Source organism: Pogoniulus pusillus, chromosome 3 (genome assembly GCF_015220805.1).
Source record: "Pogoniulus pusillus isolate bPogPus1 chromosome 3, bPogPus1.pri, whole genome shotgun sequence".
Taxonomy (NCBI): Eukaryota; Metazoa; Chordata; class Aves; order Piciformes; family Lybiidae; genus Pogoniulus; species Pogoniulus pusillus.
Window position 1 is genome coordinate 45694924 of NC_087266.1, and position 22064 is coordinate 45716987.

A 22064-nucleotide genomic window follows, 5' to 3' on the forward strand; every position below is an offset into this window, starting at 1 on the left:
AGGCTACTGTGGAGGATTTTCTGTTAAGAAAGGCTGCTCATGTCCAGGCTTCAAGGACATGTAGCAGAGCCTTTTTCTGAAAGGCACAAACGTGTAGGTGGTTTTTTTTCCTCTCTTAAGTATCCTTCCACCTTAAAATGTGACGTGCAGAAATACTGCTGTTGCAGGTTGGTTTTTGCAGTGCCTCTCCCACTTGAGATCCTCAGAAACAGTTCAGAAATGAAGCTTCCCAGTGGTGAAGATCATTTATATTGACAGTTTGAATTCTAAGAAAAGCAACTGTCTGACTTCTGAGCCAAATTGTCATATTCCAGAATTGAGAACATTTGTCTGTGAATTTGGAACATACTGTTTAATTTCCAGCACATCTTCATCCCACAGGTGATGAGCAAGTTCATGAAATGCATCCCTTTTTCACCTGCTGTTTATTCTTCTACAGTAGGCATTGTTTTGCTGGAACAGTACAAATGCTCTATCAGTGTAGGGGATGATGTTTTTGTGAAATGACTCTCCTATTTTGAAAGAGAGGGAAAAGTTTGACAGCAGCTTATCCTCTGAAGAAAGGGCTATAATTGTCATTAAAATCACCTGTCAGTTGAAGTTTAGAAAGGGAATGCCGTCCCTGGGGCTGTTCAAGGCAAGGTTGGACGTGGCACTTGGTGTCATGGTCTAACCTTGAGCTCTGTGGTAAAGGGTTGGACTTGATGATCTGTGAGGTCTCTTCCAACCCTGATGATACTGTGATATAGCAACTGCTTCTCAAGTGAAGGCAGTGCTTATGTATGACACATCTGATACCTGTGCCAAAATACTGTCAATGTTTGAGCTTTCAGGTTGCTAACTATTGGGAAGCTGCCTGATTGGTAGCACCAGGGCAGTTCTAAACCTTGGTTGTTACTAATCTTTTTTTTTCCTCCAGTTGAAGGTTTTACATTCTGCTTCAGGATTGGATGCCTCAAAAGGACTGTGTGCTTGTGCAAGCCTACATTCGTGTAGGTGAGGAATAAAAAGCACTCGCACTTAGAGTGGGGAAAAAAACTGAGGTCTCATGCTAGACAGCTTTTGAATAAAGAATGATCTTTCTGCATCATCCTTCCCTTACAGTTGTAATGAAACATTTTCTGAGACAGATGAATTGGAATAGGTGAGATTCTTTTGAAATATTAAGGGTTTTTTAAATATTAACCTGCTGAGCAGGTTATTGAGAAGCTAATACCCAGAAGTTTTTTAAGCCTTATTGGGTCATCTGCTGGAAATTGAGGAACTGTTGGTGGTGTTTTTCCTCTCCAGCTCTTTGCAGAAGACTATAAAAGGGATTAACCAGATTGTTGTCTCGGAGAAAAGACTCCAGCTTTGTCCTGGGGACCTCAAACTTGTAGCATCCATTGAAGTGTTTGAAAAACACAAGGTACAGTTTGAGACTGTACTGAAATTTCAGAGTTTTGTAAGCTGGATACAAGTTAGATTGTTTATGAGAAAGCACCATCTTCAAAGACACCAGTTAGTGTTTTGGAATGGGTTCCAATGGACTGAGCAGCTGTTTAAAGGAGAAGAAAAAAGTTATTGTCACAAAAATGACTGAATAATTCAAACTACTCAGGATTGGGGGAAAAAAATCCCACCCACACAATCAACATGCAAATATTTAGCTTCTGGTATGTATGATTATTAGGCATTCCAGAAGGGAACCAAATAGTTTTTAAAGTGTCAGTCTTCTACTGTGTCTTCATTCCCAGAAATGATCCCTTTCATGAATGGTGATGGGCCATTAGTGATTTAAATGTCACTGCACATATTTGTGCCAAGTAGTGTGTAGTCTTGTTCTTGTTCACTGTCTTTTTTATTCCTCTCTTCTGTGTCCTTTTTTTCCTTATTCCTCTCTTCTGTGTCTTTTTTTTTCCTTATTCCTCTCTTCTGTGTCTTTTTTTTTCCTTATTCCTCTCTTCTGTGTCTTTTTTTTTCCTTATTCCTCTCTTCTGTGTCTTTTTTTTTCCTTATTCCTCTCTTCTGTGTCTTTTTTTTTCCTTATTCCTCTCTTCTGTGTCCTTTTTTTTCCTTATTCCTCTCTTCTGTGTCCTTTTTTTTCCTTATTCCTCTCTTCTGTGTCTTTTTTTTTCCTTATTCCTCTCTTCTGTGTCTTTTTTTTTCCTTATTCCTCTCTTCTGTGTCTTTTTTTTTCCTTATTCCTCTCTTCTGTGTCTCTTTTTTCCCTTATTCCTCTCTTCTGTGTCTCTTTTTTCCCTTATTCCTCTCTTCTGTGTCTCTTTTTTCCCTTATTCCTCTCTTCTGTGTCTCTTTTTTCCCTTATTCCTCTCTTCTGTGTCTTTTTTTTTCTTATTCCTCTCTTCTGTGTCTTTTTTTTTCTTATTCCTCTCTTCTGTGTCTTTTTTTTTCCTTATTCCTCTCTTCTGTGTCTTTTTTCCTTATTCCTCTCTCCTGTGTCCTTTTTTTTTCTTATTCCTCTCTTCTGTGTCCTTTTTTTTCTTATTCCTCTCTTCTGTGTCCTTTTTTTTCTTATTCCTCTCTTCTGTGTCCTTTTTTCCTCATTCCTCTCTTCTGTGTCCTTTTTTTCCTCATTCCTCTCTTCTGTGTCCTTTTTTTCCTCATTCCTCTCTTCTGTGTCCTTTTTTTCCTCATTCCTCTCTTCTGTGTCCTTTTTTTCCTCATTCCTCTCTTCTGTGTCCTTTTTTTCCCTCATTCCTCTCTTCTGTGTCCTTTTTTCCCTCATTCCTCTCTTCTGTGTCTTTTTTTTCCCTTATTCCTCTCTTCTGTGTCTTTTTTTTTCCTTATTCCTCTCTTCTGTGTCTTTTTTTTTCCTTATTCCTCTCTTCTGTGTCTTTTTTTTTCCTTATTCCTCTCTCCTGTGTCCTTTTTTTTTCTTATTCCTCTCTCCTGTGTCCTTTTTTTCCTCATTCCTCTCTTCTGTGTCCTTTTTTTCCCTCATTCCTCTCTTCTGTGTCTTTTTTTCCCCTCATTCCTCTCTTCTGTGTCCTTTTTTTCCCTCATTCCTCTCTTCTGTGTCCTTTTTTTCCCTCATTCCTCTCTTCTGTGTCCTTTTTTTCCCTCATTCCTCTCTTCTGTGTCCTTTTTTTCCCTCATTCCTCTCTTCTGTGTCCTTTTTTTCCCTCATTCCTCTCTTCTGTGTCCTTTTTTTCCCTCATTCCTCTCTTCTGTGTCCTTTTTTTCCCTCATTCCTCTCTTCTGTGTCCTTTTTTTCCCTCATTCCTCTCTTCTGTGTCCTTTTTTTCCCTCATTCCTCTCTTCTGTGTCCTTTTTTTCCCTCATTCCTCTCTTCTGTGTCCTTTTTTTTCCCTCATTCCTCTCTTCTGTGTCCTTTTTTTCCCTCATTCCTCTCTTCTGTGTCCTTTTTTTCCCTCATTCCTCTCTTCTGTGTCCTTTTTTTCCCTCATTCCTCTCTTCTGTGTCCTTTTTTTCCCTCATTCCTCTCTTCTGTGTCCTTTTTTTCCCTCATTCCTCTCTTCTGTGTCCTTTTTTTCCCTCATTCCTCTCTTCTGTGTCCTTTTTTTCCCTCATTCCTCTCTTCTGTGTCCTTTTTTTCCCTCATTCCTCTCTTCTGTGTCCTTTTTTTCCCTCATTCCTCTCTTTTGTATCTTCCACTGCTGAAGTTATTCAAGGCAAGATAGTGTACCCCTTGGCCTGTGTCTCAGTAGTGTAGATACTTACTTTGTAACAGTTAAGTCTCTGTAAAAGCACATAGTAGAGCTCATCTTTGTGAAGTATTTCTGGGACTTACCTGGTAATTATTCTGGAGTAACAAATTTTCTGAACTTGAGGTTCCAATCACATCTATTAGCATGTTTTCTTGTTTGGGCAGCTTTTACAGAGATGCACCTTGAAGCTTCGCGTTTCAGTAGCAGTGTTCAGACTTCCTCATTTGGTTCTTTGCCTTTAAGAACAGAGTAGATAATACAGAATGTGTTCTCAGACATTCAAAAGGCAGGGACTCAAAAGGGTGCCAAAAGTTAAACTTAGCTACTGCAGGCAGTTTCAGAAGCAATTCATTTAATCTGTGCACCAAACGTGCTGTTAACTTGTAATTGATGTATAACAGCAACAACTTAGAAAGACATGTACTGAAATGTTGTGATTGACTGATGAATTAACAAAGTGAATCCTTTAAAAAACAACTGTTGTCACAGGTTAAGTCTGATCACTTTATAGTGTGTTACAGTATTTTTCTGATACTGACAGTTGGGTGCCAGATGCAGTTGTCTCACTGAAGAGGGGAATGCAGTATTGGTGTGTTGTAGACTTCTGTTTCAACAGCAACCTTCAACTACCTGAAGGGAGGTTGTAGCCAAGTGTGGGACAGTCTGTTCTCCCAGACAACCAGCCACAGAACAAGGGGACACAGTCTCAATTGTGCTGGGGGAAGTCTAGGCTGGATGTTAGGAGGAAGTTGTTGGCAGAGAGAGTGATTGGCATTGGAATGGGCTGCCCAGGGAGGTGGTGGAGGCACTGTCCCTGGGGGTCTTCAAGAAAAGACTGGCTGAGGCACTTAGTGCCATGGTCTAGTTGATTGGATAGGGCTGGGTGCTAGGTTGGACTGGGTGATCTTGGAGGTCTCTTCCAACCTGCTTGATTCTATGATTATGCTCCTACTGCTTGAGCAGAAGTTAAGAGATGTATGCACTGTATTTATTCCAATATGATTGTATTTTTCAAGTAGTCATTTTAAGACATTGACTCCAAGTTTACTTTTGAAACCAAGTTTTCCAATGAAAGTATCACAGTATCATCAGGGTTGGAAGAGACCTCACAGATCATCAAGTCCAACCCTTTACCACAGAGCTCAAGGCTAGACCATGGCACCAAGTGCCACATCCAACTTTGCCTTGAACAGCCCCAGGGACGGCGACTCCTCTGCACAGGAATAGGGGAAAAGACTGTTTTGGCCTTTGTGGATTCTTAGAGTAGTACAGATTGTCCTGACTTTGATGATGCTTGACAAGAATCTCTATTGGTTTGTGAGCACATGCAGTCTTACTGTTTACATAAAGTATAGGAGCACTTGTCTGTGCTAATGAGGACTGAAGTCTTTCCCCTTCTTGGATTTATGCTTCTTGGCTCAGTGTTCTTTCCTAGTAAAATGAAAGCTGTAGGTGGTGATCTATGGAAAGGTTTGAAGTGTGAATTTCTATTATTTAAGAAGCTGTTGAAACTGGCAGCCCCAGTTCCAGAATTGGCTCTGTTGTTGTCACAACAAAACCTGAAATACACAGATGACTTCAGTTGTGCTTTGCATGCTTTTTTCCATTGGTGGCAAGGGAATAAATGAGTTTTCTGTTTTATTTTCATACAATAATAAAATGTGAAATTAACTCATGGTCAGTATGATTGTATTTCCAGATATCTCAGCTTGATTTTTAGGAATGATCCAATTTGTCTTTATGGTGAATGTTAGAGTGTTTAGAAAGAGTAAAATAGTAGCTTTCTATGATAATGTGACCATGTGAGTGAGTGAGGAACAGCCTGTGGATGTGATCTGTCTGGACTTCTGTGAGGCCTTTGACCCTGTCCTCCACAACATCCTACTTGCTGAGTTGAAGAGATCTGGATTTCATAGGTGGACTGTTCAGTGGATGAGGACTTGGCTGGATGGTCACGTTCAGAGGGTAGTGCTCAATGGCTTGAAGTCCAGATAGAGAACAGTGACAAGTGGAGTCACTCAGACATCTGTACTTATCAGTGCTATAGACAATGGCATCGAGTGCACCATCAGCAAGTCTGCAGATGACACCACACTGAGTGGTATTGTTGATAGACCTGAGGGATGGAATGTCCTCCAGCTTTTCCAGGTCCCTCTGGATAGGTGGGCCCAGGTGAGCCTCTTGAAATTCCACAAGAGAATGGGAGATGAGGTGATAGAAAGCAACCCTGTGGAGAAGGATTTGGAGGTGCTGATGGGCAGAAAGTTGGACATGAGCAGCCAGTGTGTGCTTGCAGCCCAGAAGGCAAATCCTATCCTGGGCTACATCAGAAGATGCATTGCCAGCAGATCCAGAGAGGTGATTTTTCCAGTTTGCTCTGGTGAGACCTCACCAGAGTGCTGCATCCAGATCTGGAGCCCTCAGTATAGGAGGAACATAAAGTTGATGGAGATAGATGGAGGAGGGTCATGAAAATAAGGGAGCTGGAGCACCTCTGCTGCAAAGACAGGCTGAGTGTGCTGAGGTTTTGTTCAGCCTGGAAAAGAGGAGGCTCTAGAGAGACCTAACAGCAACCTTCCAGTACCTGAGGGGAGCCTACAAGAAGAACAGAGAGACACTGTTTACAGAGGCCTGTAGTGATAGGATGAGGGACAGTGGCATCAAACTAGTAAAGAGCAGACTTAGATGTTAGGAACAGGCTCTTTATCATGAACGTAGTGGAACACTGAACAGGGTGCCCAAGAGAGGTGATTAGGATCCCATCCCTGGAGATACTCTAAGTGAGGCTCAAGAGGGCTCTGGGCAGCCTGATGTAGATGAGGATGCCTCTGCTGACTGAAGAGGGGTTTGGACCTTTGGAGGCCCCTTCCAACCCAGACCATGCTATGATTATTGTTTTTATGGTGGCAATGGTGACTCTAGAACACGGGTAATAGATGGTAGTAAATCCAAGTGATTTTACTGCAAACTTTGCAGTTAATACAGACACAGAGATTAAGCTTCCTCTTTACATATAATTTGGTTCCTTTCAGCAGCACATGAACCTGCATTCTTTTTCCTACTTTACTAGCAAGAGACTGAAGTATAAGCATAAAAGGGACAAAAAAGAGTGAGTATTCATGAGGCATTTAACTATTCAGGCATTTGCATCAAGAGTAGCTTCAACAACCCAAGTACTTGGTTTGCATTATTTTTGTAGCTGTTGCTTTCACTGAATACTTGTTTCCAAGTGTATTCTTCCAAGTAGTTTTCTGAATCCCAGTGTGGATTCTTGGACTGTAGAAGCTAAAACCATTGCAGAGTTCTGAATTTGGAAGAACTTGGTATCTTTGAAAACCTGATACACAGTTTGGTTTTTTCTTCCCATCACCTTGGGATTAGAGGATTTGGTTTCACAGTTGCTCTAAGCTCATTGAAAGCCCTGCTGCTAGAAAGAAAGGCTTTCTTAGTGCCCTACTGACCCAGGTCTGTTCACTGCCAGTTCCCTCTGATAATGGGACTAGTAATTCAGCAATTGTACACTGAGGTGAAACAGTGAGTAAATCACTTGCAACCCTTGATGCAGCCAACTAGGTCTGACTCAAAGCAGGCTTTGGTATAGCTTGGAGATGGTGGCACCTTTTGTTTTGCTAGTAAGTGTAATCTTTGTCTGGCCATGGAGCTATGTTACAATGTGAAGTAGTGTAATATACTGCATGTAGTTTTGTATTGGGTATGAGTGTTTATTAAAGAGAAAGATCTTTTTTACTTGTCACACAGTTCACTTACAGTCTAGTATAGCTGGTTGGTCTCAAAGGAGTTTGAATTTACTAAGAGCCAGATGGAAGTAACTTCAAATGTGTAGTGAGAAGCTGCAAGAATAAAAGTCTTGCACATCTACAGTATTTTGTTGTGCTTTTGGAACCAACTTTAACATAGACTCTTCTTTTAACCAATCAAGTTTTTACTGTCTACAGGTTTTAGCTAATCAGTGAGTGTTGACATTTTCCTCCTATGTTTAGTTACATATATCTTTTTTCTCTTTGTAAGTTTCTTCATGGCTTTGAGTACATAGATTTCATTTATTTCTTGACTGTTGCTCTTGTTTCTTTAAGAGATTAGCTACTTGCTGGCATATTTAGAATGCAGCTACAAAACAGGTTGAGCATTTTGTAATTTTAGAAATACTATGTGGCACTTGTGAGCCGTGGACCTGGTGTTGGAATGGTTCATTGTCATGGCATTCACATTTGTAGGTGGTGTAAATGTCAGACTCCTGTAGTGTGAGTTCAAAACAGTATGGGTGAATTTTGGGTCACGTTTACAAGGTCTAATTTCAGAAAGTATTATCCTTAAAGCAGTCATTATATATGTATTTATGTAAAAAGATTCAGGCTGTGTTGTAGGCAGCAATATCTTTTTAACAAGAAAAATAAGTACATCATAGAATCAACCAGGTTGGAAGAGATCTTCAAGATCATCTAGTCCAACCTGTCACCCAGCCATATCCAATCAATTAGACCACAGAATCATAGAATCAACCAGGCTGGAAGAGACCTCCAAGATCATCCAGTCCAACCTGTCACCCAGCCATATACAATCAATTAGACCATAGAATCATAGAATCAACCAGGCTGGAAGAGACCTCCAGGATCATCCAGTCCAACCTAGCACCCAGCCATATCCAATCAATTAGACCATAGAATCAACCAGGCTGGAAGAATCATAGAATCAACCAGGTTGGAAGAGACCTCCAAGATCATCCAGTCCAATCTATCACCCTGCCCTATCCAATCAACTAGACCATGGCACTAAGAGACCTCCCAAGATCATCCAGTCCAACCTAGCACCCAGTCCTAGCCAGTCCATGGCTCTAAGTGCCTCATCCAGTCTTTGCTTGAACACCTCCAGGGACGGTGACTCCACCAGCTCCCTGAAAATGGAGTGAGACACTCTAGTAGAAGTTAACTATCCTTTCATTGTCAAGTTACACCTTCACATACCAGCCTGCCAGAAAACCACTGAAGTCTTTCCTTTGTTATGGAAATTTCATGCAGTGTCTTTTCCAAAGTACCTTTCTTCAGCTGATTTAGTTTGGATACTAAAAAAAGAAAAGAGAAATTCCAAAACAAAACATAAAGGATGCTTATCCAATGTACTTGATTACTTTCTTCTGTTAACTGCAGAGATGACATATTTCCCTGCTGTGATCAAAGGTAGCTTGTAAACTGAGAGTACATCCAGGGCTTTTTCCCAAATTAAGTAATTATTTTAGTAGAGTTTGTCTAATTTTGCCCATAGAGTTTTTCAGTGCATTAATTTATGGGAACATGATAACAAAACATAACTTCAGTTGATTTTTTTTCTCTTTCATTCTTTCTTTCTTTTTGTAATATGCAGGTTTCTACAATCCAAGAACTTGTTATGGGTTATGAAACCTCTTTGAAAACTTGTGACCTTTTTAGTACATATGGTAAGTTTCTTTTGGTCATATTTCATTACTTTGCAATTAGTAGTACTGTTTATGGTTGTTATCAAGAACTGTTGAAGTGCTGATACTTTTTTTTGCAAGAAAATAGTCATAATGCCCTCTAGTAAATGAGTGCATTACAGGAATTGTTTGCTGAACTTGCCAAGCTTTTTGTTTGTCTGTTTTTCAAATGTTGTCTTCAGCCTTACTTGTTGCTGTAACATTTTCCATTTTGTTGCAGAAAACGGAGAGAAAGAGCCCCCAACGACACTGCTTTGGGTTCAGTATTTCCTGGCACAGCACTTTGACAAACTTGGCCAGTGTTCTTTGGCCTTGGATTACATTAATGCTGCAATTGCAAGCACTCCAACATTAATAGAACTGTTCTATTTAAAAGCAAAAATTTACAAGGTAAAAAAATTATTGCAGACTTGTTGAGTTCATACTTCAATATAAAAGCCAAAAAGCAACACCTCAAACTGGTGTGAATTTGTGTATAGTGTTTCAGTTAGCAATGGTTGTGGGCATAGGTTTTCATGCAGGTTTCTTTGTGGGTGCTGTTCTGTCAGGAAGAAAATGAAAAGCCTTTTGTTTAGGGTTTACAAAGCAAGTCACAACAATAAATGGTCATTCTGAAAAAGTCTGGGGACAAAAGGGGAGTGAGCAATAATGCTGCCTGTTGTTACTTGTGAGGTAGAAATAGCAGTAACTATATATAGATTTCAGGAGTTAGCCACTAGCAGGCTTATACTGAAAGTTAACTGTTTAATTTCTCCATGACAGCATGTAGGTAACCTCAAAGAAGCTGCCAAATGGATGGATGAAGCACAGTCTTTGGATACTGCAGACAGATTTATCAATTCTAAGTGTGCTAAATACATGCTGCGAGCAAACATGGTGAAGGATGCTGAGGAGATGTGCTCTAAATTCACAAGAGTAAGTGTATTGCTTAAAGAAGAGAGCTTTTGTTTCCCTCTAACAGTTCATCTTCACTCATGTAACTTTTAACCAAACTTCTAAAACCATATTTTATTAGTGTCTATTTTTAAGGTACTGTCCTTAGAGGTAAACAACTCTATGGAATTGTAGAATACTTTTGGTGGATTTTTGAGACTAATAGATGCAAACTACTTGATGAACAACTATATAGAATTGTAGAATACTTTTGGTGGATTTTTGAGACTAAAAAATGCAAATTACCTGATGAACAACTATATAAAATTGTAGAATACCTTTGATGGATTTTTGAGACTAACAAATGCAAATTACTTGAACAACTATACAGAATTGTAGAATACTTTTGGTGGATTTTTGAGTCTAATAGATTCAAATTACTTGATGAGGAAAACCAACAAAAAATATTCACAAAACTTTTAAATGTTATGCAAATGTTGGTTTCTGCCTCCAAGTTGTTAAAGTAAGAAAATATATATAGAAGCCTGAGTTAATCTTGTTCAGATAATATTTATGTATTTTAAAAGGTAATTTGAATCTATGCCTTTTTTTGGGGGGAGCATAAGATACCAAGTAGTATTTTTCAGGTACTAAATGGTTATATGTATTTTTCTATTGTAATCCAAGTAGTTGAAGAATTTATTGCTTCCTGCTAAATGCCTGAAACTAGCCATAGTTGAACAAAGCAGATGGTAAATCGATGGCAAAAATTGATAATGGCACTTATTTCAGGAAGGAACTTCTGCTATGGAAAATCTAAACGAGATGCAGTGCATGTGGTTCCAGACTGAATGTGCTGCAGCTTATCAAAGACTGGGGAAGTATGGTGATGCCTTGAAAAAATGCCATGAAGTGGAAAGGGTGAGTAGGTGCAAACACTGATTTCTTGCTCGCCATTTCTCATGCACTACTAAAAGTATTTCTTAATGTAATCAGCATAATTTTATTTTCATATAAAGTTTCTTGCATAATGACTTTTAAAAGGTTAATTCTTTATGATTTATTTTAATAAGATACAATCCTTAGCTGTAATGTGAAAAGCAATTATTTGAACTTAAAAGGATTAAATGTAGAATACCATCTCTTAACTGTACAGCTATTTGCACATTAACTTTATATTACCTTTTGCCAGTTGCTCTTTTAATTAAAATTGTGACATTTCATTTGGCTCTTAATGAGTGCCTAAGTTTTTGAACGATCACCTGACTATTTCTGGTAACAAAATCAGTTGTTTTTCTGGGTGTGTTTTTTCTACTGACAGGTGCTTTTAGGCAATGTTACCAGGATATTTTTATGCCTGTTAAATATTGCCTGTAAATAATACCAGTTGTAGTTTTATTCGCTTCCATCTAATTCAAAAGAGACTAAGCAGAGAGAGTGCATAAAAGCTGTGGGGGTTGGGTTTTTTTATTTACTTGTTTTGTTTTTCTTTTTCCTTGAAGCATTTTTTTGAGATAACAGATGATCAATTTGACTTCCACACATACTGCATGAGAAAGATGACTCTTCGTGCCTATGTAGACCTTCTGAGATTAGAAGATGTGCTCAGGAAACATGCCTTCTACTTCAAGGCTGCTAGATCAGCAATTGAAATCTACTTGAAGCTCCATGATAATCCTCTTACCAATGAAAGCAAAGAACAGGAAGTTAATTCAGGTATCTAGACAATAATGAAGGCTTATACGTATATGATACATGTAAAAGTTCTGAGCCCCCCCAGTTTAGGAGGGACATTGAGATGCTTGAGTGTGTCCAGAGAAGGGTGACGAGGCTGGGGAGAGGCCTTGAGCACAGCCCTACGAGGAGAGGCTGAGGGAGCTGGGATTGTTTAGCCTGGAGAAGAGGAGGCTCAGGGGAGACCTTATTGCTGTCTACAACTACCTGAGGGGAGATTGTGGCCAGGAGGAGGTTGCTCTCTTCTCTCAGGTGGCCAGCACCAGAACAAGAGGACACAGCCTCAGGCTGTGCCAGGGGAAATTTAGGCTTGAGGTGAGGAGAAAGTTCTTCACTGAGAGAGTCATTGGACACTGGAATGGGCTGCCTGGGGAGGTGGTGGAGTCGCCGTCCTTGGAGCTGTTCAAGTCAGGATTGGACGTGGCACTTGGTGCCATGGTCTGGCCTTGAGCTCTGTGGTAAAGGGTTGGACTTGAGGATCTGTGAGGTCTTGTCCAACCTTGGTGATACTGTGATACTGTACATGATACACGTAAAAACTTGTACATATATGATACATGTAAAAGCTTATTAGACTAAGTTATGAGTTGTAACATACACAAGTTTTTTTCTTTTTAGTCACAATTCAACTGAGTAGACATCATAGACAATAATCATGTTGCAGCTGTTTTTTACTCTCTGTTGTAAAACTAGTACACGAATTAACCTAGCTTTACAGCTGAAGTACTTGGAAAGGAGTGGCATTTCAGGATATTCAGAGGAAAAGTCAACCTCAGTTCAGCCATTTTATTAATTTAAACAAAAGATAAATGACATTTAAGAGATAAATTATGAGACAGTTGATCTATTTTGTGGGAAAGCACAGTGTATTACCTTTGGTCATTTCTCACCTAACTTCAAGACCAAAGAATCTGTTGCAAAGTGTGTGTTAGCAAAATCAATACATGTGGGAAAGAATTCAAAACCAGAGCTAAATGGAAAGCAGACTTTACTTAGGACACAGTAGTTTGAAAATCAGAGTACAATGACATGAGTTATGGTTTGGTTTGTGGTTTTTTTCCCTTTAAGATAAATAGTTGCTGCTTTTCCTCATGCAGAATTGCAGCTACTGTCAACACATCAGTGGCTGTTGACTCAAGTCGGGGGAAATTGTCTGCCTCTTTGCAAGGGGTAGAATATTTAACACAAAGTGAGGAAGTTAAACTAAACTAAAAGTGCCACTTAATATTGCCAGTACAATCTTGTCTCCCATTCAGAGGTGAATAGTAAGTGTTCCCATATCAAACTTTATAATGAAAGTAGATGCTTAGGCACATTCCACAGCACAGCCCAACTTGAATCTATTTTCTCTCCAATTTGTTTCTGTGTTTAAGTTGTTTTGTGACAGAGAATCTTGATAGCAGTTGTGTTATAGAAACTAAGGTGAGAAAGATTTGTAGTCCTGTTGTTTCATTTGCCTGCTGTGCCATTAGGACTCAGTAGACTTGTCCACAGGGAAATGCACAAATGGGGTGAGAAAAACACTTGGTTCTGCTTGCTTTCTTATCTCAGAATGGTTGCTGTCCTCAGTGGAGAGTTCATGGTTCTGTAGTGCAAAAAATGTGTTAGTCCCTCAGTAACCCTTTCTTCTAGTCTTTAGCACAAATGCTGTTATCAGTGAAAGAACACAATAAACAGTGTGGAAACTACAGTATTATTCTGGCTAAACTGGTCAGGTCAGTAGGACAACAGGCAAGGTGAAAAAGAGGAGTGAATGGCAAGGCTGAAGGCTTCTCATTTCTACATGAACCTGTAGGGAGCAGTGTTTTGTGTTTTGCTTTCCATGTATCTGAACCTTCTTGGTTTATTTAAATGTTCAGTCTGAAAATTTGAATGCAGTAAACAGCCTGAGGAGTCACACACCAGAACATTTTTACCTCTTGCCTGAGACAATACTGTTTTTATCTTCCATTTAGCTATCCCGTGGCATTTGTAGAAAATCACTGCAGTTGTTGTGGCTGTGCATTGTTCAGACACATTCATTTTAATGAAAGATAAGCTTGTTTTAAGGTGGACTGTAAATCAATCTGCATGTTTTTTATCTAGCATTAAGGAAAGCTGAGCTATAGGCAACCTTGGAGCTTAGTATGACTCTTGAAAACCACTGTTTTCTAAGGTAAAAGTTTTCATGGGTGCAACTTTTTGCAGTTAAACTTTTAAATAGTTGAGGTTTCTGTTACAACTATGTAAGAGAAAATGTGCAAAGCCAAATGTTGTGCTAAACTGTAGACAGTAATCCAGTGGTGATGTTGGACTACATAGTGATGATAGTCTGGCAAGTGCTGGTGTTTATGGAAATCTCTGTCCAAGTCTGCCGTTATTATATGGGGGAAGAGACTGTGGCATTTCCAAGTGTTTCATAGAAACAAGGTATTTAACTGTTGTTAATCAAAGTTACCCACTTGTTCCTGTAATCCATAGAAAATCTATCTGCCAAAGAATTGAAGAAAATGCTTAGCAAGCAAAGGAGAGCACAGAAGAAAGCAAAACTTGAAGAGGAAAGAAAACATGCAGAAAGAGAGCGACAACAAAAGAATCAAAAGAAAAAGCGAGATGAAGAGGAGGAGGAAACTAGTGGACCCAGGGAAGAGCTGGTTCCTGAAAAACTGGAAAGGGTTAGCATGGACTTTGATGTTTCATTTGTATAATAATCATTAAAAGCTTGTAATATGGGATTGCTATCAAGTTCTCTCCAAAAAAAATCAGATATTTTCATAAAACTGTTCTTTCCTGCAAAGATACCTTCTTGTGCTCTGTTTACACTGAAGACAAGTATCATTTTCCTCTGAATTCAAGCTCCATGTTAATATTGCTACTCCCTATTAAATTCTTTGACTGTGGAGTAGGTCAGAAAGATGGTTCTTGGCTGAAGAGCTCTGTTTTTCATATAGTGAATAGAAAAAAACCGAACAGAAATATGACTGCTGTTCAGTATATGTGAAAACAAGAGCCAGTATTTCTCTAAGAACTATTTCCTTTATCAGAGACAGAAACTTCAGTAACTTCAGAGGTTTACTATTACAGCACCACAGAGCACAAAGCAGTGCCTGAGATAGTAATGATACTGTCCTTGTCAACATGAAATCATGAGCAAATACTTCTAAATGCTGTGGTCTGCTTTAATTCACCTTTGGTCTCTGATTATTTACATGTCCTGACTTAGGAAAAAAGATGTTCTTGGTGGTTTTATTTGAAGTTTCTTTTGAGCTTTGAATTTCACTGTGATTTTTATTAAAACAGGTAGAGAATCCATTAGAAGAAGCCATTAAGTTCCTTACACCACTTAAGAATCTTATTGGAGATGAAATAGAAACACATTTATTAGCATTTGAAATATACTTTAGAAAAGGTAAAGTACTGCATGATTTTTTTTTTTACTTTGCACAGTTTAAGCTTTTTGCCACAGCCTGTGTTATCTAAATGTATTCTAAAATGGTTTGCATCCTGTCCATAGGGGAAATACCACTTTTGGAACACAAACCCTATGAGGAGAGGCTGAGGGAGCTGGGGTTGTTTAGCCTGGAGAGAAGGCTCAGGGGTGACCTCATTGCTGTCTACAACTACCTGAAGGGACATTGTAGCCAGGTGGGGGTTGGGCTCTTCTGCCAGGCAACCAGCAATAGAACAAGGGGACACAGTCTCAAGTTGTGCCCAAGAATGTATAGGCTGGATGTTAGGAGGAAGTTCTTGACAGAGAGAGTGATTGGATTGGAATGGGCTGCCCAGGGAGGTGGTGGAGGCACCGTCCCTGGAGGTGTTGAAGAAAAGCCTGGATGAGGCACTTAGTGCCATGGTCTAGTTGAGTGGCTAGGGCTGGGTGCTAGGTTGGACTGGATGATCTTGGAGGTCTCTTCCAACCTGGTTGATTCTATCCTTAAACTACGAGCAAACTAAATCATAGTGTATATACTAATGAACGCTGTAGAAAGGTATTTGTAGTGTGATCTTTAGGGGAAAACGAAGCCAAAGAGATAGTAACATCATCTGTGCAGTGTTGTCAGAGTTCAAACAGCAGGTAGTTCTGTTTCATTAAGCAATTTGGATGGGAAAAACAAATCTCTTTTTCAGTTCTCTGTAGCTGTTGATGTTTCTAATGTTTGTACTAGATTTACTAAAGAAAACAGTAGTTGATGGAAAGAGAGAAAAGGTTCCATGTTCTTAATCTTGGTATGTTTTTGTTTTTTCTCCTTCCCACAGGAAAGTTTCTGTTAATGTTACAGTCTGTCAAGAGAGCTTTTGCTATCAACAGTAACAACCCGTGGCTACATGAGTGCTTGATTAAATTCTCTAAAGCTGGTATGTGTGTAGGAAGCACAAGTGTATGGATAAAGATACAGGAAGCTTTATATTGTGCAACAACATAACTGCATGTTTTTTCTGGTGTAGAAATACTCTTGACTGACTTGAATTGAAATAAAAGGTTTGTTTTTCATGGTAATACCCAGGATGAGACATAGGTTGTGCTATGCAGGGTACTGCGTAGGTTATATTATACTCCTTCCATTGATCTACTAGGTGGACCAAATAACTAATTTTGGCTAGATTTCACAGAAGTAGGTGTTCTGAAGACCCTTGACATTCTTAAGTTCTAAGAAAACAAGTGGCAGATACAGGAGAAAGATTCTGACTGAAGCAAAATGTGCACTGTGAACTTCCAGCAGAGTGTACATGACAGCCCTCTTTATGAATGTTTCATCTATCAATGCATCAGTAATGCTTGTGTTGATCTGTTTGGAACTGCAATTTCTGTTTCTTTCTGTGGCCAGACTTTTAAGAATTGGAAATTTCAGCAGTGATGTCTGTAGTTTCACATGGTGTTCTGCAGCTGTTTTAAATGGATTTCTCTTGCTTCTCTCCCTCTTACCTTCCCTCTTCTAGTCTCTGACCATAGTAACCTCCCAGAAATCGTGAGCAAGGTCCTAACTCAAGAAATGCAGAAAATCTTTGTTAATAAAAACTTGGAAAGTTTTAATGAAGAATTTCTCAAACACAATGCTACCTCCATTCAGCACCAGCTGTCAGGTTTGTTTTAACTTTTTTTCATGGTTTTTGAAAAGGAAATTCATTAAAATCCAGAATATTTTTCTACAATCCATAATTCATGCATAAATTCCACTCAGCCAGAAATGTACATGTTTTGATTAGGGTTTTTCCTGCCTTCTTTTACCACATTCACTTTTTTTATTAGATGCATAAAGAACCTGCTTCTTCACTCCAAAAAGTGTGATCAAACCACTACAGATATTCAAGTAAGGAAGCACTGACATCCCTCCTGTTGCAGCTTTCTAATCTGGAAGGACTAGAAATATAGCCAAAGAATATCCCAAGCCTGTTCAATGGAAGCAGTTCTTTATTTTTTCTCTTATGAGCTGGAATGTCTCTCTTAATACTCCCAGCTTTGTCATGTGGCAGCAGCATCAAGAAAATACCATGACAAACCTGTACATTACTTCTGCTTTTCTGCTTCATGGTCACCAACAAAAATGTTGCTCCTGCTTTGTTCACATATGTGTTCTTCCAGTCCTTTAATTATTGGGCATCTAACTGGATGTTTTCTGGGGTCTACTTGGTGGGTCCTCCTTTACTACAGAAAATAGTAGTCATTCTGTCATAGTAGTTGTACAGGCTCAGATTGTTGTACTTCCAAGTTAGGCTTCACACTGTCTGCATCTTTAGTGTCTTTGATCGGAACCTTGGCTAAATCATTGGCAGTTGTGGAACCCACATTAGCAAGATGTCAGGGACTCCTTTGAAGTGTAAAGGCCCCTTAGGGTGATTATTGTGATCCAGCAGTGTATCAATTTGCAGACAGTGGGAACAAATGTGGCATTAGGCTTTTAAAGTGAAATCAGGAGTGAACTCACATCTGGACATGACCTTGACAGCTTTAGGTCTTCACAGATGTGTCAAGTTTTCCATTTATGCCAAAACAGGTTTGAGGTGTTTTGATCTACATTACAATTTGCCATTTCTTGAATTGTTACCTTTAGTGCAAGCTTGGCTTGAAGATGTAGAAGTCTGAAAAACTTAAATTCACAGAATCCCAGTCTTTAGAGTACAAGTGGGTGTTGTTTTGACTTAAAATGATTACTAGTAAAGAAATTATAAATGGAGTTTTAATCCAGTTTCTTTTGTCTCCTTGACTTCAAAAAGTGTGACTAGGCTAAGTCTGAGGATTTTCTGACAATGATGACTCAACCCCAAATACAGGCAATTTAGCAATTCATGTTCTGAAACTTTATGGGCTCAAAAAGCAGTAAGAACTAGGACACTAGGGAAATAAATTTGCTAACTGGGGAGGATAGTTGAGCAAGAGCAAACAATACACTCAGTGTGGGGTTTTAATTTTTCAGTAGAATGATTTCTTAAACCTTCTTGTTCTTTGTTAGTAGATCAGGTAGTGAGCTGTCTGAACTCTGGGCAGGGGGGAAAGTGTATGAAATGCTTACATGTTTATTAAGATGAGACTTTAAGGCAGCAATGCTATGGGGAGAAACATTTTTGCAGATGCTTAAACTAACTTTGACAAACTGCTTGTGGTTCAGGATGCTGTGTAGTTATATTAACGCAGTGTCTTACCTCTCACTAACATTTTACTCCAGGCAAAGCACCAAACTTGAATTACACTTCCCTTGTACCTCAGCTGTTTCACTTCAACTCCAAGTTAGCAGCCTAGTTTGACCTTACCTTCTGCGATGTGGGCATGGGCTGGTCTGAATTTCTTCCAGACTATGTACCACAATCATGTAGTAACTATTGTTCACTTACCTCTAGTCCTTCTCAGAAGAATTCAGAGTACCTCTAAGAACTTGTCTCTTATTCACTCAGCCTTCTGATTTGAAGGTCTTTAGTCACCAACACACTCTTGACTGACAGATCTTGAGTAAAGGGAAAGATTTCATTTTTTGCAGAAGCATATCTGCTGTGTTACCCAATTGTTGGTGCTTCTTATACATTTCAAAATAGCTTTATTTTTGTTTGTTTTAAGTTACAAGTAAGGGAGGAAAATATAGTTTATTAAAACTTGAAAGAAGTCCTGATTCACATTGTCTAAGTTTTGGGGTTCAGTATGTCTGTGTATGTGGTATTGCATTTAGGAACATTATTACTTAAGTGTCATGTTCTTTCTTGCAACAAGGTGCAAAAATGATGTATTTCCTGGACAAATCAAGACAAGAAAAAGCAATTGCTGTTGCTACTAGATTGGATAAAAACATGAGAGACAAAAATGTGAAGGTAAAGGATACAGTATTTAAACAAAAAAAAAAATGTGTGGGTTCTTAATCACTGAATAAACAAGGTTGGAAAAGACCTCTGAGATAGTCCAACCTATCATCTAACCCTTCTAATTCACTAAGCCATGGCATTAAGGGCCTCATCTTGTCTCCTTTTAAACATCTCCAGGGATGGTGACTCCACCTTTCTGGGCAGCCCATTCCAATGCCACTCACTCTTTCTGTGAAGAACTTCCTACTAACACCCTCCCTGTTCCAGCTTGACACTGTGTCCCCTCGTTCTGTCACTGGGTGGCTGGGAGAAATAACCAACCCCCACTTGGCTACAGCTCCCCCTTAGGTAGTTGTACAGAGCAATAAGGTCTGCCTTGAGCCTTCTCTTCTCCAGGCTGAACAGCCCCAGCTCTCTCAGCCTCTCCTTGTAGGGCTGTGCTCCAGTCCCCTCACCAGCCTTGGTGCACTTCTCTGGACACCTTCAACCTCTTTCTTAAACTGAGGGGCCCAGAACTGAACACAGCACTCAAGGTGTGGCCTAACCATTGCTGAGTACAGGGGCAGAAGGACCTCCCTGGTCCTGCTGGCCACACTATTCCTGACACAGGCCAGGATGCTGTTGGCCTTCTTGGCCACCTGGGTGCACTGCTGGCTCATGTTCAGTCAGCTGTCAACCCGGTGCCTCCAGGTCCCACTCTGCCTGGCTGCCCTCCAGCCACTCTGTCCCCAGCCTGTAGTGCTGCATGGAGTTGTTGTGGCCAAAGTGCAAAACCTGGCACTTGGCCTTGTTAAAACTCATGGTGTTGGACTGTGCCCATCTGTCTACATCCCTCTGCAGAGCCCTGCTACCTTCTAACAGCTAAACACTTGTTTCCAACCTGCTGTTGTCTGCAGATTTACTGATGGTGGACTCAATCCCCTCATCATGAACTGTGGGACAATGTGCATGCCTCAGATACATCATGATCAATTAATATCATTTGAAAGACCACCATTCATTTTTCACCCCCCAATTAACTGTAATGCAACCAAATACCCCAAAGAATCTTCATTTGTTTAGGTCAGTATTGTTTAACTGTGAATCTTTGCACTGATAAACCAATTCTAACTCTCTTGTTTTTGTTTCTTTAGACACTAACAAAGGTTTTTGAAGCACTGCTTGATGGCAGTTTTGGAAGCTGCCACACTCAATGTGAAGAATATCAAGCAGCATGTCATAAACTGTTTCCTTTTACATCTGCCTTTATGCCTGCCACGAACGAGGACGATAGCAGCATCACATCTGTGAATCATACAGCCCTCAACCACGATTTCCTGTCCAATGAAATCTGAAGCAGGCTGTGCAAGCCTCTGTGTGTGTATACCTAAATGCACACATGCATACAAAACTCTGACTCATTACATGCTGGCTCGATACAGATCAGGGTTACTTTTCCAGGTTGTATTTTAATATCTTTAACAGGTATAAAACAAAATATTTGGATAGTTATATGAAATGGAGTATGCTATTAGTTATTTTTTTCCCCCCCCAACAAAAACTGCCAATATTTATGTAAACATTATCTTTAATCAGCATTTTCATGTTTATACTTGTACAGTTTTAAGTCTTTTAATAATCCATCAGCCCTCTCACACAAAAAAAAATACAGGTGTTAAAGATGGCTTTGACAGAAATGTTGTTACATATGCAGATAAATGTGATCATATCTTGTTAATAAATTATCATTTGAGTGGTTTTAGCAGATTATGGCTGAACTGCTGCTTGAATTGCCCTCTTTGTCTTTTATTTAGGTTGGCTTTTGTTTGGTTGTGTTTTCTCTGGGTGTTTTGGTTTGGGATTTTTTTAATTCTGTTTTTCTCTTTGCTTTCTTTTGAAGCATAGAAGGTTTGAAAGTTTTTGTCAGATATGTGTCTTATATGGAGCCAGTGTTGATGGATACAATCAGCATGGCTTCACCAAGGGCAAATCCTGTCTGACAAACCTGGTGCCCTTCTGTGAACAGGTCACACCACTAATAGATGAGAGGCCAGCAACTGATGTCATTTACCTGGACCTGAGCAAGGCCTTTGACACTGTCCTGCACCGCATCCTGGTCTCCAAGCTGATGAAACATGGGTTTGATGGGTGGATCACTACATGGATAAAGAACTGGCTTGATGGCTGCACCCAAAGAGCGGCTTTCAATGGGTCCATGTCCAAGTGGAGTCCCTCAGGGATCAGTCCTGGGACCAGTCTTTTTCAACATCTTTGCTGGTGCCATGGACAGTGGCACTGAGTGCACCCTTGGCAGGTTTGCTGATGACACCAAGCTGTGTGGTGCAGCAGACATGCTGGAGGGCAGGGATGCTGTCCAGAAGGACCTGAACAGGCTGCAGAGGTGGGCCCAAGCCAGCCTCATGAGGTTCAGCAAGACCAAGTGCAAGGTCCTGCATCTGGTTGGGGCAACCCCAAGCACGAATACAGGCTGGGCAGTGGCTGGTTGAGAGCAGCACTGAGGAGAGGGACTTGGGGTGGAGGAGAAGCTTAACATCAACCTGCAGTGTGCATTTGCAGCCTCGAGGGCCAACCAGAGCCTGGACTGCATCAGAAGTGTGGCCAGCAGAGCCTCTACTCGGCTCTGGTGAGACCCCACCTGCAGTATTGCATCCAGTTCTGGAGCCCATATTACAAGAAGATGTGGACATGCTAGAGCATGTCCAGAGAAGGGCCACTGGGATGCGCAGAGGGCTGGAGCAGCTCTCCTATGAGGACAGACTGAAAGAGTTGGGGCTGTTCAGTCTGGAGAAGAGGAGGCTCCCAGGTGACCATATTGTGCCCTTTCAATATCTGAAGGGGGCCTACAAAAAAGCTGGGACGGGACTTTTTAGGATATCAGGGAGTGCAGGACTAGGGGGAGTGGAGCAAAGTTGGAGCGGGGTAGGCTCAGGCTGGCCGTGAGGAGGAAGTTGTTCAGCATGAGAGTGGTGAGAGCCTGGAATGGGTTGCGCAGGGAGGTGTTTGAGGCTCCATCCCTGGAGGTGTTTAAGGCCAGGCTGGATGAGGCTCTG

The 22064-nt window shown here is 40.3% G+C and overlaps 1 protein-coding gene across 1 annotated transcript in view; it reads left to right on the top strand.

The window, feature by feature from the left end:
- The window catches only part of NAA16 (N-alpha-acetyltransferase 16, NatA auxiliary subunit), a 68599-nt gene extending 47816 nt beyond the window's left edge, over positions 1 to 20783 (top strand). The window contains exons 10-20 of the mRNA XM_064174575.1: positions 9051 to 9123; positions 9362 to 9531; positions 9904 to 10056; positions 10807 to 10935; positions 11517 to 11730; positions 14209 to 14402; positions 15028 to 15136; positions 15985 to 16083; positions 16666 to 16809; positions 18926 to 19023; positions 20148 to 20783. Of these exons, the coding sequence (XP_064030645.1) occupies positions 9051 to 9123; positions 9362 to 9531; positions 9904 to 10056; positions 10807 to 10935; positions 11517 to 11730; positions 14209 to 14402; positions 15028 to 15136; positions 15985 to 16083; positions 16666 to 16809; positions 18926 to 19023; positions 20148 to 20348 (1584 nt within the window). The 3' untranslated portion in view covers positions 20349 to 20783. The remainder of the gene's footprint in view (positions 1 to 9050; positions 9124 to 9361; positions 9532 to 9903; positions 10057 to 10806; positions 10936 to 11516; positions 11731 to 14208; positions 14403 to 15027; positions 15137 to 15984; positions 16084 to 16665; positions 16810 to 18925; positions 19024 to 20147) is intronic.
- The last annotated feature ends 1281 nt before the right edge of the window (positions 20784 to 22064 follow it).